At 45.0% G+C, this 27003-nt stretch overlaps 2 protein-coding genes across 5 annotated transcripts in view; one reads left to right on the plus strand and one right to left on the minus strand.

The window, feature by feature from the left end:
• Positions 1 to 1535: 1535 nt before the first annotated feature.
• Positions 1536 to 5669, plus strand: myl9a (myosin, light chain 9a, regulatory). The gene is made up of 4 exons (XM_072697258.1): positions 1536 to 1630; positions 3714 to 3910; positions 4012 to 4173; positions 4772 to 5669. The coding sequence occupies exons 2-4, from the start codon at positions 3724 to 3726 to the stop codon at positions 4945 to 4947; spliced, it is 525 nt and encodes a 174-aa protein (XP_072553359.1). The 5' UTR covers positions 1536 to 1630; positions 3714 to 3723; the 3' UTR covers positions 4948 to 5669.
• A 10329-nt stretch (positions 5670 to 15998) lies between these two features.
• Positions 15999 to 27003, minus strand: part of dlgap4a (discs, large (Drosophila) homolog-associated protein 4a) — a 131703-nt gene continuing 120698 nt past the window's right edge. For 3 of the 4 annotated variants that reach the window (XM_072696910.1, XM_072696908.1, XM_072696909.1), the window contains exons 9-13: positions 25986 to 26074; positions 23254 to 23699; positions 19346 to 19437; positions 17134 to 17286; positions 16002 to 16355 (exon numbers count right to left, since the gene is read on the minus strand). In XM_072696910.1, the coding sequence (XP_072553011.1) occupies positions 16131 to 16355; positions 17134 to 17286; positions 19346 to 19437; positions 23254 to 23699; positions 25986 to 26074 (1005 nt within the window). In that variant the 3' untranslated portion in view covers positions 16002 to 16130. Of the gene's footprint in view, positions 16356 to 17133; positions 17287 to 19345; positions 19438 to 23253; positions 23700 to 25985; positions 26075 to 27003 lie in introns of all 4 variants that reach the window. The other variant, XM_072696911.1, reaches the window with a different exon arrangement.

Below are 27003 nucleotides of genomic sequence, written 5' to 3' on the forward strand. Positions count from 1 at the left end.
GGTGTGTTTCATTACTGAGTGAAGGTGTGTTTCAGTACTGAGTAAAGGTGTGTTTCAGTACTGAGTGAAGGTGTGTTGTTTCAGTACTGAGTGAAGGTGTGTTGTTTCAGTACTGAGTGAAGGTGTGTTTCAGTACTGAGTGAAGGTGTGTTGTTTCAGTACTGAGTAAAGGTGTGTTGTTTCAGTACTGAGTGAAGGTGTGTTGTTTCAGTACTGAGTGAAGGTGTGTTTCAGCACTGAGTGAAGGTGTGTTTCAGCACTGAGTGAAGGTGTGTTGTTTCAGTACTGAGTAAAGGTGTGTTTCAGTACTGAGTGAAGGTGTGTTTCAGTACTGAGTAAAGGTGTGTTTCAGTACTGAGTGAAGGTGTGTTTCAGTACTGAGTGAGGGTGTGTTTCAGTACTGAGTGAAGGTGTGTTGTTTCAGTACTTAGTAAAGGTGTGTTTCAGTACTGAGTGAAGGTGTGTTTCAGTACTGAGTAAAGGTGTGTTGTTTCAGCACTGAGTGAAGGTGTGTTTCAGTACTGAGTAAAGGTGTGTTTCAGTACTGAGTGAAGGTGTGTTTCAGTACTGAGTGAAGGTGTGTTGTTTCAGTACTGAGTGAAGGTGTGTTGTTTCAGTACTGAGTTAAGGTGTGTTTCAGTACTGAGTAAAGGTGTGTTTCAGCACTGAGTGAAGGTGTGTTTCAGCACTGAGTGAAGGTGTGTTTCAGTACTGAGTAAAGGTGTGTTTCAGTACTGAGTGAAGGTGTGTTTCAGTACTGAGTGAAGGTGTGTTTCAGTACTGAGTGAAGGTGTGTTTCAGCACTGAGTGAAGGTGTGTTTCAGTACTGAGTAAAGGTGTGTTTCATTACTGAGTGAAGGTGTGTTTCAGTACTGAGTAAAGGTGTGTTTCATTACTGAGTGAAGGTGTGTTTCAGTACTGAGTAAAGGTGTGTTTCAGTACTGAGTAAAGGTGTGTTGTTTCAGCACTGAGTGAAGGTGTGTTGTTTCAGTACTGAGTAAAGGTGTGTTGTTTCAGCACTGAGTGAAGGTGTGTTGTTTCAGTACTGAGTAAAGGTGTGTTGTTTCAGTACTGAGTGAAGGTGTGTTTCAGTACTGAGTGAAGGTGTGTTTCAGTACTGAGTGAAGGTGTGTTTCAGTACTGAGTGAAGGTGTGTTTCAGTGGAGCTGTGGAGCTCAGACAGGCGCAGCCCCCCTCCAGACCTCCTGTAATCTCAATATGGACTTGTTGTACAGAAACAGAGGCTGGGCTCTGGCCTTTGTTTGCTTTGACACTTTGGCAGAGGAAATGTTGCTCCGCCGGTGCATACTTTCTCCCGCTCACGCTGCATGCTAAATAAGGCCTCCCTCTCGCGGCTCCTGGAGGCATCGGAGTGGCTCCTTTGTGAAAACACGCAGAGGTTTCTCAGGATGTGTGACGGCAGGAGGGAGCAGATTCCTTTGCCTTGTATGGCTAAAGGCCTCTGAGCCTGGCTGCTGACCTTATTGGCTGAGTCAGGAACAGGGAGGTGTGGAAAAGACGCTGAAACGTAGAACAAATGTCCCGGCCTGTGTGTGTGTGTGTGTGTGTGTGTGGAGAAGCACCCGAGACCCGAGGCTCAACTCTGAAGCTGTTATCACTCCAGAACAAGGTGAGGATCATGAATTATGACCTTTTGTGCTGGAGATGATAATGATGATGATGATGATGATGATGATGATGATGATGATGGTGATGAGGTTTCATCTTCTTCATCTACAGACTCGTAATCATAATTATTTGTCTGGCTTTAAAATTAAACTGGCTGAGATAAAGAAACTTGCAGGCTTGAGAGACAACAACCAGCCATAACATTAATACCACTGCCAGGTGAACCAGCGAGGCACCCAGAGCTCACTGATGCTCATGGAGGTCCCACCTACCTCACAACTTACAGGACTTAAGGGTTTTGCCGCTAACGTTAGTCTTGGTGCCGGATACCCCAGCTGGACACCTTCAGAGGTCTAGTGGAGTCCATGCCTCGAACGGTCAGAGCTGTGTTGGTGGCATTAAGGGGGACCTACTCAGTATTAAGCAGGTGGTACTAATGTTATGGCTGATGTTTGACAGTTAATGTTTGGTGCAGTACCAGTCTCAACCCTTCTGGATTTATATTGGGTTTTGGAACTTTGCTGTGAGCATTTGATTGCATTCATCCACAAGAGCATTATTAATGAGGTCGGAATCACTCCAGACACAGATAGACAGACAGATAGACAGACAGACAGATAGACAGACAGATAGACAGACAGACAGATAGACAGATAGATAGACAGACAGAAAGATATACAGATAGAAAGATAGACAGACTGACAAATAGACAGATAGACAGATAGACAGATAGATAGATAGACAGATAGATAGATGGATAGATAGATAGATGGATAGACAGACAGACAGATAGACAGACAGATAGATAGATAGATAGACAGACAGACAGATAGATAGACAGACAGACAGAGATGAATAGATATATAGATAGACAGACATACAGATAGATAGATAGATAGATAGATAGACAGACAGACAGACAGATAGATAGACAGACAGAGATGGATAGATAGACAGACAGACAGACAGAGATGGATAGATAGATAGACAGACAGACAGACAGACAGATAGATAGATAGATAGATAGATAGATAGACAGACAGACAGACAAATAGACAGAGAGACAGTCAGACAGATAGATAGATAGATAGATAGACAGACAGACAGATAGATAGATAGACAGACAGAGATGGATAGATAGACAGACAGACAGACAGACAGAGATAGATAGATAGACAAATAGATAAAAGGTCAGACAGACTGACAAATAGACAGAGAGACAGTCAGATAGATAGATAGATAGACAGACCGACAAATAGACAGACAGACAGACAGAGATGGATAGATAGATAGACAGACAGACAGACAGACAGAGATAGATAGATAGATAGATAGATAGACAGACAGACAGACAGACAGAGATAGATAGATAGACAAATAGATAAAATGTCAGACGGACCGACAAATAGACAGACAGACAGATAGACAGTCAGACCAATAGATAAATCGACAGACAGACAGATAGATACAGACAGACAGACAGATATAAAGACAGAAGGTATGTTTGGAGGAATAGGGTTCAGAATTTTGGACCTTTGCTGTGAGCATTTGATTGCACTCATCCACAATCCATTATGAATGAGGTCAGGATCAAATCAAATCAACCCAAAGGTTTCGTCATGGAGCTTCTTCTCTGCAAAGACTGCAGTTAGTCCCACTGCTTCACAGCCCAGTGCTGGGGGGCTTTACACCCCTCTAGTTAATGCTTGGCATTGGGCATGGTGACCTCATGCTGGCTCATGAGTAGCTCACCCAGTCAGTCCTTCTCTATGGACACTACACAGGTACATGGCAGAGAACTTGGCTTGATGACGCTGTAGTGGGTTTGGTTCCAGCTGATAGCAATCTGTTGCTGTTCTCTGGGTGGGCAGGGTCGGACCGCCTGTTCTGACAGCAGGGGGTTCTCACCCCTCCCTTTTAAAACCCTGACTGCTTCAGAGAAAGTTCAATGAAAGGCTTCAGCTGAAGTGCTGGAGTTCCACACCTGATCCAACTGGCCAGCTCTTAAGTAGGGGTCAGAAGGCCCAGGCTTGAGAACCAGTGGTGCCAACGTATCAGCTGTGTGCTTCTGTTTCCATTTCAAGGCCAGCCAACATGTCTGCTGCCAAGCGTGCCAAGGGCAAGACCACCAAGAAGCGCCCCCAGAGGGCGACTTCCAACGTCTTCGCCATGTTCGACCAGTCCCAGATCCAGGAGTTTAAGGAGGCGTTCAACATGATCGACCAGAACCGAGACGGCTTCATCGACAAGGAGGATCTGCACGACATGCTGGCCTCTCTCGGTAACTGCATGATGGATCTTACACTGTGTATGTGTGTGTGTGTGTGTGTGTGTGTGTGTGTGTGTTGCAACCAACCCGTCCTCCCTACCTGTGTGTTTCAGGGAAGAACCCCTCCGATGAGTATCTGGAGGGCATGATGAGTGAGGCTCCAGGTCCCATTAACTTCACCATGTTCCTCACCATGTTTGGAGAACGGCTCAACGGAACCGACCCCGAGGACGTCATACGGAACGCCTTCACCTGCTTCGACGAGGACGGCTCAGGTAACCCCCTCCAACTTGCCCAGAACCTTCCTCATGCAAGGACGCGAACGCAGACCAGTTTGATGGGTCTCTCTCTAGCGCCCCCTTGAGTACCGAGTAGTCGTTGCGCTGCGTAGGTTTCCGGCCTTAGTGTTCAGCTGTCCAATGACATTGCTCTAGCACCAGTGTTTGGGGAGTCACGTGACTTGGAGGGAGCACAAGCTAGCCTAGCCTCAGGGGGTGTCGTAGCTACTGGCAATGACAAAACTGGGAAGAAACCAACCTCAAATGTAGTCCATCAGCCAAGACCTGTCCAGAGATTAGCATTGCGCTAACCTGTAGCTGTTTTTTTGATGGTCAAGGTGGTTCACGAAATGGTCAACATACCCCACACCAACAGGTCAGCTGGTTAGCTCAGCTCTTGCCCGTTTTCAGTTACGTCTGATGGCGGATTAGCCAGGCTATTAGCATAACCAGCCTGACCAAGCCGGTGTCAAGACCAGTTCGGCCATGCTGGACATGCTGATGGACCAGTTTAACCATCAAACTCAAGAGCTCATTTGGTGCCAAGGTACCTGTTTATACATTCTTCTGACCGCTCACCCCTCTAACCTTCCAGGGTTCATCCATGAGGACCATCTCCGCGAGCTGCTGACCACCATGGGCGACCGCTTCACCGACGAGGAGGTGGACGAGCTTTTCCGCGAGGCGCCGATTGACAAGAAAGGGAACTTCAACTACACAGAATTCACCCGCATCCTCAAGCATGGAGCCAAAGACAAGGACGACATGTAGACACCGGGCCTGAGGTTCCACAGGAGCGCATCTGAAATCAGGGGTCTGAAATTCTCAGGGTAAAAATGCAGGTCTGGAATCAGCAGCATTCACTTAGATCCTGATCCCAAAAATGAGCACTTTTACCCTGAGGGTTCTTCTGTAGTCCGGTTTTAAAGGAGTGCTCCAGTAATTCTCAACCTGATCTCTTATCTCCAGATGACCTGACCCCTCAAATGCTGCAGCATCTGCATCCATTAGCTTCCATTAACCACATGTAGCAGGTGGAGGTTGGGTTGAAACCCACTGCAGCATTCCTTTTTTTTTTCTTTTTTTTAAGCCTAGCACTGAACTGAGGAGGATCTTGAAGGGAAGAGAGTCATCGACAGGGTCATTTTAGTCCACAGCTAATCTTAAAGCAGCATTTTGGCCTAAAACTACAGTCTCTGCTTTGCTCCTGTAGCCAATCATCGCTTCCATTTCACAGAAATCAGAATTTGATGTGATTTTCTAAGCTAACGTTAGGTTTTCTGATGGTCAAGGTGGTTCACAAAAGGGTCATCTAAGGGAAAACATACCCTACACTGATAGGTCAGCTGGTCAGCTCAGCACTGCGACAGGAACGACAAGGAACGTGGGTCCAAAGTTTGCTTTGTTGTTATGCTAATCAGTTCATGCTAACAGCTAAATCAAGTCCATCACCCTGTGTACAAATAAAAGTATATTTTGAACATGAATATAAACCCAATCTCTCTCTGTCTCTGTCTCTCTCTCTCTCTCGGAATACAAGGACTCAATAAAGTAGCACAGCTTTTGTGTCCACAGTCCTCCACTGTCGTCGATGAAGAGATAAGCTTGTGAATGTTTGAGTCCACACGATTAGCTCGTGGCACCTCACCCAAAACAGAGCAGGATTCTCCTCGTTTTGACCAACCTGGCACGAGGCCAGCAAAACATTTAAAAGCTGGCAAAAGTCTTGTAAAGAAATTTAACGGTTAAAAAAAAAAAGTTTGTGGACACCCCTTCTAATGAGTGCATTCAGCTGCTTTACATCGCACCCATTGCTGACACAGATGTGCAAATGCATACACACACACAGACACATTCACACAGCTTGTCTAGTCCCTGTAGAGACATACTGCCAATAGAATAGGACTATCTGGAGCAGATGCAAATGAAACAAACATGAACCTACTTATTAGCACCATGCCGCCTAATGCCAGTCTGGCCATTATCGTACAGTGTGTGTCCTGGGACTGGACACAACAAACAGAGGTCACTGTTCGGCTAATAAACTCGACCCTGACAGGTTAAGCTCACCAGCCCTAAGAGCGCTAATGCTAATTTTAGCATTAGCATTTACTCAAGGGAGGCAGTCCAGCTTGCGTTGGCTGTGGTTTGTGCTGGTGCACATTTCATAAGTTCCTAAAGTACTCGCTCCAAATTTAGCCCGGTATTGTTTACCCTGGAAAAAAAAACACACACACACACCCCAAAGGTTTACATACAAAGCCTTATCTGGACTAGAACCTTCATCGTCTGCATTCCTGCCTCAACCAGTGTGTATCTTGGGTTGCCAGGCCTTGTGTCTGGCCTCTCTGACACTGGTAATCAGTAAAATCCACATTTGGACGGAAAGCTCGGAGCAGCTCGGGTTGGCCCAGTGAATCAGTCTTGTTGAACAGAAGCTCGGGCCAAGACTCGATGCCAGGACCAAGGCGGCTAAAGCAAACAAAGCCATGGTGGGGATCTTGATAAGCAGTAAATGCCTTCCTGTAGCTCAGAGCAACGCCCTGTTTGGGAACACAAACCCTGGCCACCCCAGCAAGGCCTTCTCATCTGTATGGAGTCCTTATTGCCTCATTATTGTTATTTTACTCAATATTAACATGCAGAATGTAGACGGACGTGCTTTAAAGGCAAATTTAAAGGGAATTTAGGTTTGTAGAACCTGTAAGAAAGCTAGTAAATAATAATTAATATACTATACACATCTGTTTACAGCGATTCCTGGTCAATATATCAGCCAAGGCAACTGCAGATGAACAGGTGGTGTCTTTAAAGGTGCCATAGACTGCCTTTAACCCCCAATTAACCCCCAATAACCCCAGTTCAGATCAGACGAGCCATTGGGAAAAGACGCTTCTTCGGTTGTGTGGGTTCAGCTAGATGACCTACCAGCTCTCAGTGTTAGTATAGTGGTAAGTATCCCCGCCTGTCACGTGGGAGACTGGGGTTCGATTCCCTGACGGGGAGTTCGCATTTTTGTCAGGGGCAGTGGTGGTGGTTGTGGGTTTGAGTCCCGGGCTCGGCAAGCTGCCACTGTTGGGCCCTTGAGCAAGGCCCTTTACCCTGTCTGCTCGCTGGGCGCTGGAGTTGGCTGCCCACCGCTCTGGGTGTGTGTGTGTACTCACTGCCCCTAGTTCACTAGTGTGTGTGCGTGTGTGTGTGTGTGTGTCTGTTCACTACCACAGATGGGTTAAATGCGGAGGACACATTTTGCTGTACAGTAACAAATACATGCACCTTTACCTTTTTTTGATCACATGACGGTATCAGATCAGATGTCCAGATATTAAAACAAAAAAATCCAAGGTTTTCATGGTTGATGCTTTTAAATAAAACTTTATTATTTTCTCGTTATTGTAAAAGAAATACTTCCCACAACATCCCTACGGTCTACACAGTATAGCGTCTGATAATCTCTAGTCCTCGTCTCTTTAAAAGGTACTTGACCAGTAAAATATGACCCACAGCACGGCCGCCCTGTCCCCACTGAAACGCGCTCAGTGAGGTCTTCAGCGCTCTGCCGGTGCCCGTATGAAGGGTGAGCGCTCCGAACAGCTGAGTGTCGCCCTGCTTCCACACACCTGGATCACTGACCGGTCCAGAGCAGGGAAACACTGAGCTGTGCAGAGCATCGACCCACCCTGCAGTCCTCACAGCACAGCCTCCAGTGTAGCTGTAAGCAGGTGCAGCTAAGCATCAGTGAACCCTGTGTGTATTCTCATGCAGCACTCGAGGGGTTAAACCCGTTCCCCAGCGTCCCACCCCCCTCCCCCCCGGTGGGGTACAGTCAGAACAGAACTGACAGAACCTCGTAACTCACTTACAGGAGAAGACAGAGGACAGCAGCTGAATTCCACCTTCCATCCTGCTTCTTTTCTAACTTCTTCCACGCTTTGTTTACAATATTTTTTAGTCCTTCCTGTCTCCGCCTTCTTTTTTTGTCTCTTCCCTCCTTCCTTCCTTCGTCTTTTTGTCCTGTCTCTTCCTTCCTCTTTTCTTCCTGTCCTTTCCTTCTTTTATCTTTTCTTCCTGTCCCTTCCTTCCTTTTTCCCATTGTCTTTTTGTCCTGTCTCTTTCTCCCTCTCTTTTCTTCCTGTCCCTTCCTTTGTCTCCTTTTTTTGTCCCTTCCTTCCTTTACTTCCTGTCTCATCCTTCCTTCCTTCGTCTTTTTGTCCTGTCGCTTCCTTCCTCTCCTTTCTTCTTCTCTCTTCCTTCCTTTTCTTACTGTCTCTTCCGTCCTCTCCTTTCTTCTTCTCTCTTTGTTCCTGTCCCTTCCTTCCTTTGTCTTTTCATCCTGTCTCTTCCTTCCTCTCCTTTCTTCTTGTCCCTTCCTTCCTTCGTCTTTTTGTCCTGTCCCTTGCTTCCTCTTTTTTTCCTGTCCCTTCCTTCCTTCCTCTCATTTTTCCCTGTCTCATTCTTAGGTCCTCCTTTTTCTTCCTGTCCCTTCCTATCTTGTCCTTCCCCTCCTGTAATAGTACAGGTTTCAGTCTGAGTCTGAGTGAATATCTAACCAAAGCTGTTCTTCTAAACTTTCCTCCAACTCTCAAACACTGGAGCACTCAGACTCCGCCCACACCACCACACTGTAGCACATTTCCACAGATTATTCCTTCAGGAAAACTCCTCCCATTTTTGAAAGAGTTCATTTCCACAGATTTACAGCTGAACTGAAGGATTCCTGAAAATGTGCCGTTTACCGTCAGAATTCAGCGTCTGCCCGATGTCTTCTACTGAAACTGAGCTCAAATCAATGCAAACACATCAAAGTCCTGGTGTCCACGGTGCAGGTGGGACAGACCGAGGTCAGGCTGTAAAATGCTGTAGCCGTCCATTCCACACTGGAGACTTTGCTGCACTGGAGTTTTGACACACCTGAAGCCGATGCTTCACGAAGGTGTGTCCGGAGTTGGGAAGACAGTGGACCATCTGTAAAATTGCCCCAAATTGTCCCAAGAGTTTCAAGGTGGCTCCCACCCTACCTTTGAAAGAGCCAGTGTCCGACAGTAGCCTGGGGATCCCTTTGTGGATGAGATACATGAGACAATGGACTCGTCATTGCCTTGCGTCCAGTCGTCGTCCGAGAGAGTGGACGCTGTCCCAATGTTCCTCTAGAACAGCTATAAAAAAGAAAAGCAGCCTCAAACGTCTGCTGGAAAGTCTCGGAGTCGTTTCCTCCATCACTGAGTCAATGCAAGCTGTAGCCCTATTAAACTTTTGATGAGCTGATGGTGGACGCTCCGTCGCAAAAAGGTCGGTCGGGAAAGAAAGTAAGAATCCGAAGTCCGAGTGAGGGGAGCGAAGGTTCTTAAGAGTCGGGGGGGATATTGCTATACCATGCAAGGTTCTCAAATTTTGTGCTAAGGTTTGGTATAAAACATAGACCATCGTGTCTGACAGCTCCAGAAAAGAACATCCAAGATTGATCAAACGCCATACACACACACTTACACACACACTCACACACACCAGTATGAGGACAAGGGTCCAGGATGATGAGTAACAACATGAGTTCGAGACCCCACAGTGTTACTGTAAGCACGTTCGCTGTGTTAAATAAATGGGCCGTACTCAAGGTTGGCTTGAGAACGTCTAGGGTATCCATAGAAACCTGCTGAAATACCCAGCCTGGCCAGCTCAAGCTGGTTAAACTGGTGGACACTTGGTATCGCGACTTATCCCACCCCTTCATAGCGCCCCCCCCCCCCCCCTAGCTCTAGCAACGCTTCCGTCACTCCCGGGAGTGTAAGGACTTAACCGCCAGCCATCGCCTCTTTTCAAACTGCTGTTGATTTGCCCTTGCCAAGCGTCGAGTCTCCAGCTCCACCACCCAGCTAACAGATGCCTGTGCCAACCAACATCACTTAAGAGTGAAGTGGGAAGAGGGAAGTGAGCGCCATCTACCCACCTGGAGAGACCATGGCCAGTTGTGCTCTCTCTGACTCCGGCTGCTGATGGCAAGGTGGCACGTCTCATGATTCGAACTCACAACCCGCAGGCCGTAGTGGCAGTGCCCCCCACCCTCAAGCTGGTGTTAGCTGGATTTCTCAGCAGGGTACAGTTTTCAGGCCAGTATGATTTGGCTGATGTTTGTTCTGCTTCTCAACTTTAGAGGACGATTGACCTTAACACTGACCCAGAATGGACAATGGCAGATAAAGGTTCTCGAATAAACCCTGTTACAACGACATAAGGCAGAATCATCGGGAGACATTTTGTCATTTTAGAGACAAAACAATGGTTTGAAGCGACCAAACTGAACAGGACAGTACAGTGAGGACAGGACGAGAGAAATGCCATGAAAGAACCTCTTTTGGTTCCTTATAAAGCAGTGGTTCTCAAACCGGTTCTTGAGGTGGACCTCAGCTTTGCTTTGAGACCATCTGAAGGTCCCTGATGGCCAGTAACAGAACCCCTGCATGTTCTTGCTCTGATTCCCAAACACTTACAGGTACTGGTCTGTTGGGAACTGGGATAGAGGATGAAATATGGACCACCCTGGGGGAACCGAGGACCGGTTTGAGAACTACCACCCTAAAGAAACCGTAAACGAGATCTTGGAGTATGAAGGCCTTCCTGAAGGCTAGAGAAGTTTGCTTCTTTAGTTTTGGGCTGGAGCTAATAAACTAACTTAGAGTAGCAACTTGACCGAGCTAGCCTCGTCAAGCTGGGCATGCTGGTTGACCAGCCTGGTTTAGGTGGTTATGCTAATAAACCAGTTAAACCATCAAGAGCTAAGATGGTCAACAAGCTAGCTGTTGAGGATATTGTTTTTTCTTCTTCTGCAGGGTATCTTGGGAAAAATCTGGCATGCGGATATGACGATATGAGCAGTGATGTGATGTGATGTGTTTGCTAGCCAGTTTGCTAGCTAGCTCCTTTGTACACGTGTGACAACAGTGAAGAGGGGATTCCCTGCCAGTTTCACTCTGAACTTCATTATTCTCAATAGACGAGCCAAATTACAGGTCGCCACTCTTGGAATTGAGCAACGCCGCAAACGCCGAAACATCTGCCCAGAATCCCCACTACTCGCTAGCCCCCCGAATTGCTCCGCCAGCTTCCCTGTTCCCTGGACCAGCTGGGGTTATAAGATCCCTTGTGTACCTCAGTGAACTTCTGTTGGAAGTGGAGAAGTGTGGAATTATGAGGTTCATCTATTTGAGGGAAAATGTCAATCTGGGAGTTGTTCTTTACATTGTGTCCAAATTTCATGAAGAATGGACCAATAGAAATGCTCCAAAATAATCTCTTTACAATCTCTTTACATTAAGAAGGATTTTCCTTCTGTAAAGTTGACAATTTGGCTATTGCACAAATGATGTAGAAGTAGAAAAACATCTCTGAGAAGATAAATGATTTGAAACTCAATGGATGGTATTTTCCCCCCATTTTCGGAAAAAATTGACATGTTTTTACATTTAAAACTGGACAAAAATTGGAATGTAAACGTAACTCGTTAAGTAAAGCGTTACTTAACCGTGGGATTTACTTTACAATTTCACTGAAACTAATAATAAAGGTCTTGGTGTGGCCGATGTTTACTGTAATCAGAAACTGACTTAAGAAACAAATTGCGATAAAAAATGGGCTAAAAACTAAAATAATATTGATTGAAATTATTTTTTTTTTACTATTAATAATCCAGTAAGTTTGGTGCTTCAATGGCTGATAGTGTCTCTACTCACAAAAATATCTATACAAATATATAAGAATGAAAATGTCTGCACTGTTTTTTATTCTTATGTTAAGATTGTATAGTTTTAAATAGTTGAATGACCAGAATTAATGTCTAATTTAATCAGGAATTATAAGCAGAGGCTTATTTTTTAAGTAATTAATGGCTTTACGACGTCACACCACAGTTAACATAAGCTTTCCAAGGATTTGTATTATTTTGGTTGAATTAAGGTTTTCCTCTGTTTTGCTTTCCTCCACAGACTCAACAGAATAACAGTAATTACAGTTAATTCAAAAAAAAAAAAAATTGCAGCATAAAAGGCTACATTAAAACCAGCTGCTTAAGAAAACAACAGAAGGGTCTTTGAATGTTCGTAAGAAAATAGTTAAGATTTTCTAAGGGTAATATTTGTGAAATTTAGACACCCCGCCTCCCTCTCCCCCCCCCCAAAAAAAATGCATTTAAGAATTTTGAATCTTATTCATCAACCGTTACTAGTACGAAATGTCTGATGAAAACCTACTTACGCCATTTTCACAAAGATTCGAACATTTACCTTATTTTCTTTTTCTGAATTATTTGTTCAGTTTACAAAGGTCAAAGGTCAAAGAGCATTTTCTGAGCTTTAACGAATCATCAGGACTTTCTGTTAGGACTTTTCCCAAGAACCACTTTTAAGAAAATTCTTCGGCAGATTTTGGTGAACGACTTAATTTTCTCTCAGAACAGCCTTTTTAAATCCGGCACCTGATCTGAACTGAACTGGTCAGCTGTGGGTGAGGTACAGTAGGGCTGGGCGATATGGTAACAATATTATATCACGATATTTAAAGACATTTTCACGGTACTCGTTATTGCAGACAAAATGCAGTTATCAGTAGTGAAAGATTTTTAAAAACATCGCTGGCGTCTTCAGGCTGCTGCGTTGGCGCTTCCCTCCAGGAACGTTGGACGCCCAGTGGTATTGCATCAACGCTAATCGGGAAAATGAGAGTGGCTTGACTGTGTACGCAGCGGAAGGGGCAATTTGGGGGTCCAAATTGGGGAGAAAAATGGGTGAGAAATCTGAAAAATTACATATAAATATATTATATATAACTCTAAATAAATACAACTACTACTATTCAGATACTCTCCAATATTGAATTATTTTAAGTTATTTTTATTTAAAATCTGCTGCTCTTCATCCAGTTAAATCAGACTAATTACACTGTAGGTAACGAAATGTGAAGCTGATCAGTGCTCTTTATGCCTTGAGATGCTCAGAGAAGAATTCTGTACATCACGATAACATTTATCACGATACGATAAAATATTGTGATATCGCCCAGCTCTATCGTATGGTGTTCCTTTATGGCTTCTCAATCTTCTCACACACTCTAAAAAGACCTAAAGGACGTTCTGGTGCACATTTCTCCTCAGATAAGTGGTTCTTGCGCAGCTCCTAAGCCCAATTTTCCCTCTACTCCTATGTGTAGGAAATGCATCAGAGCGTAAATGTGGAGCATCGGGAGACCCTTCGCCACCGCCTGAAAAGGGGTCTTGAGAAAAGGATGTTGAGTAAAAGGAAGATTTTCTTCAGTTTTAATATCCAATATAAAAATTCAGAAATCCAAATCTGCGACCCCTCAGCGGGCCGCCGTACGTGGAAACACACAGGAATGTTTGAGCGCGGTGGGGGAAACCCCGCTGCTCCAGCTCAGCCAAAACTGCTCAGATCATTCAGCTGAAACAACACCTGTCCCACACCTACATTCATCAAGCACTGGAGCAGGGAATCGGAGGGGCGGGGGGTACAAGTCATGGAAGCATGAAATCATGGAATGAAGACAGAAGTCCAAACAGAAGTCAAATAAAAGCACAGAGACAAAAAAACAAACATCTACAGTTACAAAAGAAAAAAAGTGACGAAATCGCTCAGTAAAACAACGTGAAGTCGTGGGCTTGAGCCTCGACAGGTGGTCCGAATTCACATGTCCGAACAGAGAACACTCATCTGCAAAGGTTTTGGCACCCCAATACCAGTCAAAGTAAAAAAACAAAACAAAAAAAAAAACACACACAAGGTACCAGTCAAAAGTTTGGACACACCTGGCTGAGTGTGTGCTGATCATCATCATCATCTTAAAAACGTGTAATCTGTGAAGACCATTATTGTCTTCAAGAAGGAGGACACTGGGGACACACGGGGATCCACCGTAGTTAGGATAGGATGTCGTAGCTGGGAGGGGTTTCCAGGCCTAAGTTGTAGGCCTGTGGCAGAGAGTGTGTGTGTGTGTGTGTGTGTGTGTGTGTGTGTGTGTGTGTGTGAGAGAGAGTGTGAGAGTGTGAGAGAGAGAGAGAGAGAGAGAGAGGAAATACATCACAATGCAGCTACAGTTTGTAAAAGTACAGTAAAACACATTTCCTTAATAGCCCAAATAGCCTACATGACTAAATCCACTCAACCTGCAACCCCTCCAGACCCGGCATCCGAACTATGGTGGACACCCGTATGTCCCCAGTGTCCTCTTCAGAAAACAAAAATATGGACATTCCAGAATTTGGATCAAATGCTTTTAAGATGAAGATCAGCACACATTCAAGCAGGTGCGTCCAAACTTTTGATTGGTACAGTGTGTGTGTGTAATTTATTTTATATATATTTGTATATATGTATTTTTCACTTTTTGACATAATGTGAATCTGGTAGTTATTCTTCATACGACATCAGAACTTCTAAATGAACGGACCAATAGAAACGCTCCGAATCGACTAGGACGTCAGACATTCATACATTAATTTCCATTGAAGGTTACATTTATTTTATTTCCCCCGTCTCTTGTAAAAAGTTGATATTTTGGAGATACAAAGTTTTTGCATAACAGTGACAAAATCTATTTTTATTTGGGGGAAAAAATAGAAAAATGTTACTTTAAATATTTTATATTTAATTAACATTTTCCTTATTTTCAACTAAAAGAAATAAATGGAAAACTGCAGCAAAAAAAATAAAATAAATAAAAATAATTTTTTGTGAATTTGATTCGTTTGCTTGGAAAATCGAGGGTGCCAAAACTTTTGCAGACTACTAAAAACGTGCGTGACAGGGTTGTTTGAGGCTTCTCAGTCGAAGCGCAGGCATCTCCCATTGCTGTAAGTGCAGCAGTCGGTCACAGAAATAAACAACAATAAATACAAAAATCAACAGGACTGACGAGGGAAAGGCTCGCTCTCTCTCTCGCTCCGACACGGGTCTGGACTGAGAACTTTGGTTTTCCGTGAGGGATCGCCACTGCCGGGATTGAGCTCATCAGGACGTACCGTTTCCGGGTGGCTAACCTAAAGAGCGCCAAGAGCCGGGGGGGCTGCTTCAGAGACACACTACACACATTCCTGTACCTACAGTTCACTGAAATGCATCACTGAATTGCATTGGATTCTACATCTGGCCCTGGAACACGCCTCCGAAAGGTCTGATTGGACGACTGAAAGACAGAACAATCATAATAATAATAATAATAATAATAATAATAAAAATAATAATAATTATTAATAACAGGGTAAGAAGAGGAAGACTGTGTGGATGAAACAAAGACAAGTGCACACGTGCAGAATCCTGAGTGCGTGCTCTTCTGGCCGTAGCGGTCATAGCTGATGGGTCTGGCTTGAATTGCATGGAGCGACTAAAGGGTTTAGGACTCTTTAAAACACACACACACACACCCACACACACACCCACACACACGCGCAACGTAGGGAGGGATGTGAAACCCCCCATCTGAGATATTAACAATTTACAGACAAAACAAAAGTTTGGATATATTCCATGAGATAATTACAGCCTGTTATTATAATAATAATAATAATAATTAATTAATAATAATAATTATAATAATAACAATAATAATAATTATACTCCGTTTAACAAGAAGAAGAAAGACGCTAACAAACGTCACAAGGAGGTTCTTCTGTGGCATCCGTCACAGTTTGCTTTTCTTCCTTCTGGTTTTAATTTTTTGCTGTGCTCCATTCTGTACGAAACCACCCCCCCCCAAACCCCCCAACCCCCACTCACCACCACCCACCCCCTTCTCATTCCGCCTCTCAGAGACTAGAGCCTCTACTGCCCTCACATGGGCATCGCAGTGTGTCCATGTGGGCCAGAGCCTTACTAATGTTTCTTATTGGAGAGGCAGATGCAGAGAGGTGTGTGTAGGTAGGTAGGTGTGTGTGTGTGTGTGTGTGTGTGTCTCTCTCAGAGCCGTGTCTGGGCCTCAGGGACGTAGATTTCGATGCTGTCGGCGCTCTCCGTGGCGGAGTTCTGTCGTTCCGACGCGGCGCGCTTGGCGGCCATCAGCCGTTTCCTGGCCTCCTGTCGCTGCTTGTCCGCGGCCGAGTCGCCGCCGCTCTTCTCCTTCGCCGCGGTGGGTTTCGGCTTCAGCGCCTTCTTCGGCGTCGTCGGCTGCTGCTTCCTCTCCTCCTGTGGACAGAGGGTAGACAGGGGCGTAAATCAGCGGAGAAACGGCGACTCCGCGTCTACAGCAGTCTTTCATCAACAGCTACATGTCCAAATGTTTGTGGACACCTCTTCTAAACAATACATTCAGCTACTTTTAAGTAGTAACTTTGCTGACACAGATGTGCAAATGCTCACACACAGCTTGTCTAGTCCTGCTGGAGAGGAAGTATTGCCAATAGAATAGGACTCTCTGGAGCAGATAACATGAACCTATTGGCACCATGCTGCCTAATGTCAGACGTGGGACTGAGCTGCGGAGCAGTGGAACTGACTGTGTTCTCTGGAATGATGGATAGTGGAGCTCTGTCCAATACTTTTGGGATGAGTTGGGGAGTGTAAGGTGGGGTGGTGGTGATCATCATCATCATCATCATCATCATCATCCAACATCCTAACCTCACTACAACATCCTGACCTACTACTCTAGCTCTTGTCGCTGAATGCAATCAACAGACAGTTAGTCCAACAAAAGCAGGATCAGCTCTTTTAAATCCCCTTGATTTCAGACAAAACAATGAATGAGCAGGTGTCCCAATACTTTTGTCCATATAGTGTCTACCACTTATTTCTATTATTTTATCCCTGTATATGAACTCTATGCACAAACTGCACCACCTCCAATTCACTAAACTGTCCTACATCATCAAATTGAGTGGAGTCTGGACTGTGGGACGGATCTTCTACGAACGACAACACAAGCAACCCACTGAATCCCTCATAAAGGCCGTTGTACGGCTACCTTCTTACTGCTGCTCTCAGGCAGCTTCCAGTCGTTGGACTTGAGCAGGTGCAGCTCATCAAACTTCATGCTGATGTCTTCTATGGAGAGTTGCAGCAAGTCCCAGAATCCAGCCAGATCCTGAGCCGTGGGCCTGGGCTGAGCGTTCACGTCCTGACAACCAAGCAGAATTACAGTTTGACCTTGAAGCTTTTACTCGCCAAGCAGCAGCTATTAACCATTAGCCATTAACCATTAGCCATTAACCAGCATTTCAGCCTGGAAAGCTCATTTAAGGCTGCCACGCAGGCCTGAAGCACTGGAGGGCGCTCTTACACAGCACCAGTGCTTATGAGACGCACCGCTTGAACACACTCAGCCACCTTCTGTTTATGGACCCCATAGTTTTGCGGACATGCAATCAATAGAAGCCAATAAACCAGCAGGACCTTCAGCAGCTGTACTGGACAAACTGGCCTACTGAGGTTTAGACGGATGGTGAAACGCGCTGCACGAATACAATCAAATGAACCCTAGACAGGGAGGAACGATGCTGGATCTGCACTGGTTAACCGAAATAAAGGCGAGGTCTTGTGTCGGCAGGGTCTCCACTGGTGATGTTTATACAACCCAAGCTTCTACTCAAGCCTGCGGACTCTCACGGTCCTGTCAGGCCAGTCTTCCCCTCCGGCGTGCGAAATGTCACCTAATACGATCGGACAAATGCGGCGTGAACGTCAGATCAGACCGAGGCCTTCAAAATAAATAAACAAATAAATAAATAAATAGAAAACAACGAGCAGCTTGGATGGCTGTTAATGGCCTCTGCTAAATGCCTCGATGTAGGGGTGGGCAACCAGGGTATCAAACGCTCTGAACGTAGAGCTGGGCAATATGACGATATCGTATTTTATCGTATCGTGATAAATGTTGTTATGGTGATAACAGTAAGCTTTTCTAAGTATGTGGAGGAGAGTGTTAGTGCTTAATAAACACTGATCAGCTAAAGGTTTCATTACTAACAGTGTGATTAGACTGGGTTAATTAGATGGAGAGCAGCAGATGCTGAGTATAAATTACTATATGGGAGAGAATCTGAACAGAAGTTTATAAGAATCTGTCGCTACTGATGTGTTTGGTCTGTGATTATCTAAATGTGTCATGATAAATAATATGTATCGTGAAAAAAAGGCTTTAAATATCATGATATAGTATTTCTACCATATCGCCCAGCCCTATCTGGAGGTCCCATACCATGGAAACCTGTAATTCCCCTCATTCTATTCAGGCCATATAAAGAAACAGCTAATTTTTAATTTATCGTTTCTCTGATGTGTCTAAAAACAGCCAGGTATCATTAGAACTCATAACATCCAGGGTTCATACACCTTAACCACTTTCAAAATCAAGGACTTTGTGACTTTTCAAATACGAAAAAACTAAAAATCTGAGTGGAGGTAAAAATCTTTTTTTTTACTGTAAATTATTTTTTATTTTTTTTAATATTTATTATTATATTTATTATTTATATTTATTATTATTTATTATTTATATTTATTTTTTACCCATTTTCTCCCCAATTTAGATCGCCAATTACCCAACCCATACGTATTCTCTCCCATACAACACCATGCGACACTCGCACAGCCAGCCACACCTCTTTTTCGAACTGCTGCCGATGCCACGTCACCAGGCAATCAACCAACACGCCTGGATGGCAGCGCCGTGTACCCGGTTCTGACCCCCTGGCTAGCAGATGCCTGTAACGGCCATCAGTGCACTAGAGCGATGTGGGGGAGAGTGTCATCTACCCACCTTAGAGAGAGAGAAAGGTCAATCGTGCTCTCTCGGGGCCCCGGCTGCCGATGGCTAGCAGCATGATTGGGATTCGAACCAGCGATGCTCCGATCACAGTGATCGCACCTTAGTCCGCTGGACCCCCGGGGCAAATATGCTACAGTTAAAGCTTGAGTTTTATATTATTATTATTATTATTATTATTACATAAAATGACGGCAGGAGCTCATTTCAATATTTTTCAAGTACTTAAGTACCATCGCGCTGTGACGTACCGTGCACCCGAACCACTGTGCAACCCAGGCCACAGTCCATGTACGAGCAAAAAGACGGATAAAGGCCGATCCTGATTGGTCACTACTGGCTTCCATTCACTGCCCCCAGCATTACAACGAGCGCCTGAGCTGCTCCTTTAAAGGGAAACTCTTCAACTCACCAGATTCTGCTCACACAGGCCTCGGAACTGCTGGAACTTCTGAGACATGAGGAGCTGAGCACTGCCCACTGCACTGCGGATCTTCCCCAGCACTACACACACACACACACACACACACACACACACACACACACACACCGAGACAGATGTAAGCTTAAACACTGTCCTTTTATGGCAGAGAAGCTGCTGCACTGAACACCTGCAACCATCAAACACGGCATTCTGGGTTGTCGAACTAATAATAAAGGGTTAGTATCATGGAAACGCCGCCTTTTGGGACATTTCTGACGTAGCAGGTCAGGGTCCGAAATGCAGTATACGCTACAGCGTCCATAATATCGCTCCAGAATATCAACTACAGGAGAGGAAAAACCTTCTTAGCTTTCAATGGAAACCAATGGAAAAAGATTTGACTCCGAGTCATTCTGAAGCGTTTCTATTGGTCCGTGCTTCATGACATTTTGGACACCATGTGAGAAACAACTGCCAGAGTCACATTAAGTCAAAAAATACAAAAAGACAAAAATGAAGATGCAAGGTTTTTGCGTGACAGTGACCAAATATGGAGCCTAAGCTTCTGTTGCGGCCCACAGCAACTTAGCTGCCCATCCACAATGAAGTTTCCTCAAATTTCAGCCTGGATCACAGGGCAGGGCAGCCAGAATAATGCTTGCAATACACAATAATCAGCCAAAACATTAAGACCTCACTCAGACGAGGTAAATAACACTCTCCCAAAACAGCAGAGCAGGTTGAGATGGTCCGTGATGTTGGTTTTCATAGGTCAATGCCTGAAGTGAAGACCCGAGCCACGTTTGAGGGCCACTTCCAGACATTTTCAGCTCCGTCACTCCAGAGAACCCAGTTCCTATTCCCACAGCCCAACACTGGGGGGCTTTAAACCCCTTAAGTGGACAACTGGGCTTGAGCAAAGTGAACTTGGCTTCCTCCAGTGTCTCAATCCTCTGGTCAATGCTTTCAATCCACAACTAAGAAGGGGCGTCCACAAACTTTTGCCGATGTAGTGTAGTAAAGAAACCACCCGTTCCCATGGTTTCACTGCCATGATGCACATGATGATGAAAATGATGATCGTCATGTTTTGGTCTTGTTAAATAAATAAAGAAAGAAAATATGAATATTAACTATAGCCATGATAAGGGGCTTCGGGCCACGGGTTCAAATCCTGAGCCATGCTGCTTTGCCAGCGGTGGCCGGAGTCCTAGAGAGCACAATTAGCCGTGCTCTCTCCAGGTGGGTAGATGGCGCTCGCCACATGCAACATCGCCACCAACAGGCCTGGAGGGAAGCACCGCAGCAAAGCGATGTTGGGGGGGGGGGGGGTGCAATTGTGCTCCCTCGAGTCCTCGGCTGCTGATGGCTAGCAGCATGACCAGCCCCTCATAATTTTTAAACGATGCTGGTCGACACGGATGTGTGTTAGCAGGTGTGGCGGAGCTGGAGATTCGGCTCCTTTCCTCAGAGTGTATCGTCTGTCTGGCTGGCTTTGTATGTGGTGAAGGACACGTGTGTTAGGTCCTTACTCTCCAAGTGTCTGGAGCTAGTGCTAGTGCTAGAGGGAGCTACAAATGGGTGAGTTAGTTGCCAGAATAAAACCGGGAGGAACAAATAGAGGGAAAAACATTGCTAAATCTAATTAAATGTCATAAACAGACTTAATAATAAAATTTAATGCTGTTTTACTTAACTGATGGACCTCAAACAAATATGGACCTCAAATCTATCCCACTCTGCAGAGCTCTTTATTAATACCCTTCCATATGTTTTTTTTTTTTTACCCATGTCTCAGCCCAGGGCTTGATGGGTTTTAATCAAAGGCCAGCGGAGGCCGAAAATAGCAGCCCACAGAGAGCCAAGTCTAATTAAAGCCATGCGATGAGTCCGATCATTAGAGTCTGATCTCATCCTTTATTCAGGGCTTTTCATACAGCCCTGTAAATAGCAGCTCCTGTGATTAAAACTTCCGTCCCGAGCCGGGCTGGAGCGCTCTCCGAGGAAAGGTAAAAGGTATATTTCACAGCTCTCGGAACAGAAAGGTTCCGGGGAAGATGGGAGATGGGAGTTCAGGGGGAAATAAGGAGGAATTAAGATGACGTTCGACTGGGGCTGGACGAGGTTTTGGAGGACTTAATTAAGCTCTTGGCGCCAAAGCTATCTATTACTGTTAAGGGCCGCTGTTCTGGACACGCACTAGAATGAGTCTTGGGCGGGACTTTTTTTCCCCTCCCCTGCCATGAGGATATTCATTTAGTCCAAAGCAGGGAGAAGAGAGAGGGCATCTTATGTTTTAGATTTTTAGGTTTTCTAGACATAGATTAAGCAAAAGCCCAAAAATTCTGGTGTGTGTATATATATATATATATATATATATATATATATATATATAAAAACACTTTAGCCTTAGAATGAGGAAAAGGAGCTGCTGCTGAAATCCACAACCATGTGCTAAAGTGTCCTGAGATAAATCCAGCAGTAATGGAGAAGGGCTTCGATTGTGCTACCAAAAATCCTACCCGTTCAACTGAGAACTGGTTTAGACAGATTTAGCAAAAGCTTCCAGCACGGTCACATTTATGCTACAGATGCACCGATCCGATATTAGGATCGGATATCGGTCCCGATATTAACAAAATTAGCTGGATCGGGTATCGGATAATTAGACCGATCCATGAAACCGATCGTTTTACTTTAATTTGCTGGTGTGAGACTGAACTAAATGTCTGCATGTTTGCAATGTTTGATTACTGCTTGTATATTTGGCAAAGTTACTTATTTATTCTTAGGTTCAGCTGCTAGATTTTATTTTGAATTACTGTTTACGCTAAATATTGAAAATACATTGATTACTGTTTGTGTGTTTGACAAGGTGAAGCTACTTATTTTCAGTTTTATTATATATTTACTATATTTTAAGTTAGTATATAGTTTGACCCTTTTTTATTTTGAATTTGAATGCTGTGTCAAGGTCCTGCACCATTGTTTTTCTTTAGTGACAAAAAATGGCAATTTAGTAGATTTATATCTAGGTGTTAATTTGTTATATTATATAAAGTAATGTGTAAGTCAATCCTGATGCCTTAGTTCTCTCCCACATGGTGAGATATACGGTTTATTAATTCAACAATGGTATCGGATTGGTATCTGGTGTCGACCGATATGCAAAGTTTATGCATCTGCATCAGTATCGGAACTGAAAAAGCCAGATCAGTGCATCCCTAGTTTATATCCCACTATTCCCATACAGTCATCCATACCCATGTAGTATAAAAAGTGGATAAGTTGGATAAGATGAGCAGAGGCTTCATTTCTGTTGTTTTTGACGCATGCTGTTATTCATGGCACTTAGACGAGGCTTGAATCTTAACCTGACCTCACTAATATACTATTTGATGCTTCTGATGTTGTGTGCTTAGTTTTGCCACTGAACAGAGCTTTGTCACTCCAGAGAACCCAGTTCCACTTCCCACAGCCCAACACCGGGGGCTTTCATCCCTTCAAGCTGACCACAGGCATTGCGCAAGGCGAACTCAGCTTCCTCCAGCATCTCATATATCCGGTCAATGCTTTGAGTTTACAAAAAGAAGGGAGTCCACAAACTTTTGGACATCTAGTGTAGTAAAGAACTTTTTTCCCATCCTGTAGAGGCAGTTTATTTTAAGGAACTTCTCTGCATGCTTCTAAATGCACTTCCTTGTTGCTATGAGTGCTTTGGCTTCTGCCATGATGCTTGATGCTTGATGCTTGGACCCCCGTGATTGCCACTTGCTTTCATAGCATATTTTACGCTCCACCTCAAATCCACCTTAAATATGGTGCTGCAATTAAGGATGATCTGAAAATTCAATAAATAAAAAAAAGATATATCAGACCAAACGACTGCGCCTCACCTTCTTCCGAGAGGTGTTTCTCTTTGCCCTCCAGCTCCATCTGCTGGCACCAGGCCTCCATGCGTCCCGCCTCTGCCTGCAGAAGTTTCAGGAACCAGTGGCCGTCCCTGAGGCACGGCGTCGCTGCCCCGGGCTGCTCTGCGGCGCCGTTCACACTGCCGCTTGCCCCGGCGCAGCTGCTGCTCTGCAGGGACGGGTCTGGAGGGGGCAGGGAGGACGGATCCAGTGCCGGGTCTAGATTCTCCGGGATGGACCCCGAGACGGAGCGCACGGCGCCGATTTTCAGGGGTTTCTGCGTCCGGTTGCCTCCACAGCAGTCCAACAAGTTCTCCGTCTGAGTGGTGCAGCAGACGGAGGTGTTCTCCGAAGGTTTACCGTCCGACTGGTCCTGAGACTCTGTCTCTGTGGTCTCCTGTCTGGACGCCATGCTGCTGAAGCGGCTGAGCCTGTGGGTGAACACACACACACACACACACACACACACACACACACACACACACACACACACACGTTAAACAGGGTGGTTCTAGATAACAGATTGTTATACAGAACCCATAGAAGCGAGTGTAGAGGAGATCATGGAACCCGATGCTCTTTGAGGTGAGCACAATTAGTGAGCTCAGATTCTGATGTTCTGGGTCACAAATTTATCCAATTCATTCCAAGGACTGGATTCTGCATTTTGACTTTCATTGCACCACCTGCATATTGGTTCTACGGCACCACCTGTACGTTGACTTTTTACTGCTGTCCCAGTATATTTGTTCCTATTGCACCACATGCATATTGGTTCTATGGCACCACCTTTATGTTTACTTCTACTCCAGTCCCTTTGTATTTGTCCCTATTGCCCCACCTGCATATTGGTTCTATGTGTCGTAGAACCAATATGCAGGTGGTGCAATAGGTACCTGTACTTTGACTGCTGTTCATGTATATTTGTTCCTATTGCACCACATGCATATTGGTTCTATTGCACCACCTGTATGTTGACTTCTCCTGCTGTACATGTGTATTTGTCCCTATTGCACCACATGCATATTGGTTCTATTGCACCACCTGTATGTTGACTTTTACTGCTGTCCCTGTATATCTGTCCTTATTGCACCACATGCATATTGGTTCTATGGCACCACCTGTATGTTTACTTTTACTGCTGTCCCTGTATCTCTGTCCTTATTGCACCACGTGCATATTGGTTCTATGGCACCACCTTTATATTTACTTCTACTGCTGTTCCTGTAGATCTGTCCCTATTGCACCACCTGCATATTGGATCTACGGCACCTGTAAATTACTGCGGTCCCTGAAAATTTGCTCTTTGCCCACCAATGAGAGGGGTCTTTCTACTATAAAAAGGTTCTTCACACTTGCATCTCTTACAAACATGGCTCTTCATGGAACCAAAAGTGGTTCTTCTATGGCAGCACTCAAAGAACCCTCTAGAACATCTTCTGCAGAGTCTGATGAGAGCTGCTATAAAATGAGCAGAGTAATTGAATTCGAGTCAGTGTCTCCAACGAGGAAGTTCAAGGGAAGGTGGATAAGGCTGATAGCCATCAAGCCTGACCGACACGGAGAGTAAGATGAGATCAGACAGAGATGGAGAAAGATGGAGAAGCAGCGACCCAGAAGAGTGGCGTTATCTGAGGGGAAGTGAGCGAGACAGAGGATAGGGCTCAGAAGGACACAAGCAACCAATCACAATCAGGTGGAGGGAGTGTCAATGATGGTGAGAGAGGGAGATGGAAATACCGAGTGACGGAGAACACAGGAAATGGGTGAAGTGACCCACAGAATTTGATTATCTCCTCATCACAACCTATCATGGTGTGTATTCAACACAGAGCAGGCTTTGGATACACTTGCACGTTGGTTCTAATGGTCCCTGCCGCAGCGCCTGCATTTTGACTTCCACTGCACCACCTACATATTGACATCTACTGCTGTCCCTGTATATCTGTTCCTATTGCACCACCTACATATTGACTTCTACTGCTGTCCCTGTATATCTGTTCCTACTGCACCACCTACATATTGACTTCTACTGCTGTCCCTGTATATTTGTCCCTATTGAACCACCTGCATATTGGTTCTATGGCACCACCTGCATATTGACTTCTACTGCTGTCCCTGTATATTTGTCCCTATTGCACCACCTGCATATTGACTTGTACTGCTGTCCCTGTATATTGGTTCTATGGCACCATCTGTATATTGGTTCTATGGCATCACCTGCATACATGTTGACTACTACTGCCCCCCTATATATTGGTCCCCATTAACCCACCTGCATTTTGGTTCTACCACATCACCTGCATGTTGTCTTCCACTGCACCACCTGCATATTGACGTCCACTGCACCACCTGCATATTGGTTCTACTAAAACACGTTCATAATGGCTTCTACTGAGGCACCACCCTATTAGCTTCTCCAAAAAAAGACCCATGATGTGGAAACCTTTAGCAGTGATCTCCAAGCAAAGCCTACTGCCTCACTAACGGGTCAGAGTGAATGTTAGCAGGAAGCAGCGTGCTAATGGTACCTGGGAGAGAATCTGGCTTCAATTTGAACCATTATGATCCGATCCAGCATCAGGATGATGCCACTGCGCCCCTGAGAAATGCTCTTACACCCAAATTGCCCCAAGAGGACTGTCTCCAGTAGCAGGCTTATGCAAATGGCTTTGGATAAACACGTAAACAGTAAAGTGTCTGCAGAGTGAACTCACGGCCTGCCGTCCTCCACCTGCACTCCGATGGACTGGAACTTGGTGGTAGGGGTCTGCTCCTCTCGCAGCACCGGCTGCACGCAGTCCACCTGTCGGCCACAAGCAGAGAACAGTCAACAGTGGACAATTATTTACATCTGGTCACTTCATCCATCTTGAGTATTAGGACTCCAAAGCAGTTTAAACCAGATCCAAACCCAATCACTTCAGAGCCTGAAAAGGAGCAATCAGGGCTTTGCCTAATAGCACCTCAGCCCTGGGTGCCAGCTCCTGTGAACTGAACCAGCAAATAAATTAATAAATTAAAATTAATAAATAAACAATTTTTTTTTTTTAAATAAATAAAATCAAGTATAAATAAAATATCAAAACGATGTCATCACACCCATGTCGATTTCTAAAAATTATTATTTTAATACCCAGTACCCTGTATGTAGTCACATGACTCCGCCCCCGTCCCGTCAGCAACATGGAGACCAACTGCGCATCTCCAGCAGCTTATATAATCGATCATTGTTTGCAACGTTTAATTAATCGTGATACTGACTTGAGGCCACATCGCCCAGCACTAACCAGCGACCTTCTGTCCCCGAACCTGCTTCTCTAACCTTCAGGCTCAGGCTGCCCATCAATAACACATTCATGGAGGAGCCTACAGCTTCTAACATCAACCTGTTCACAACAAAAGTAGACAGCCTCCTCAATGAGGCCTGGAGTGTCCGCATGAAGTGTTAATAACCCTGTAATAATAATAAAAATAAATAAATCAAACTTGCTGACACCTCTGTCCTTTTTAAGAATGTGCCGTCCTCTCCCCGGGGAATGACGTGGACTCACACAGCCAGTCTAACGGCTGTAACTCTGTAGCCCATGAGCTCATTAGCAGCAGTTCACAGGCTAGAATGCAGAGAGCTGCATGCCACTGCTGTCAGGAGAATACCTGCACAACAACTTTTACACGCCTGTTTCAGCCCAATTAGCATCAAACTGGTGTGCAGAGCTGATTTCCTCACTCAGA

This window comes from Salminus brasiliensis, chromosome 14, assembly GCF_030463535.1.
Source record: "Salminus brasiliensis chromosome 14, fSalBra1.hap2, whole genome shotgun sequence".
NCBI lineage: Eukaryota > Metazoa > Chordata > Actinopteri > Characiformes > Bryconidae > Salminus > Salminus brasiliensis.

Coding starts and splice junctions, on each gene's coding strand:
- myl9a (XM_072697258.1), top strand. CDS start 3,724: ATGTCTGCTGCCAAGCGTGCCAAGGGCAAGACCACCAAGAAGCGCCCC. Junction 3,911..4,011: donor CGACATGCTGGCCTCTCTCG/GTAACTGCATGA, acceptor TGTGTGTTTCAG/GGAAGAACCCCTCCGATGAG. Junction 4,174..4,771: donor CTTCGACGAGGACGGCTCAG/GTAACCCCCTCC, acceptor CTAACCTTCCAG/GGTTCATCCATGAGGACCAT.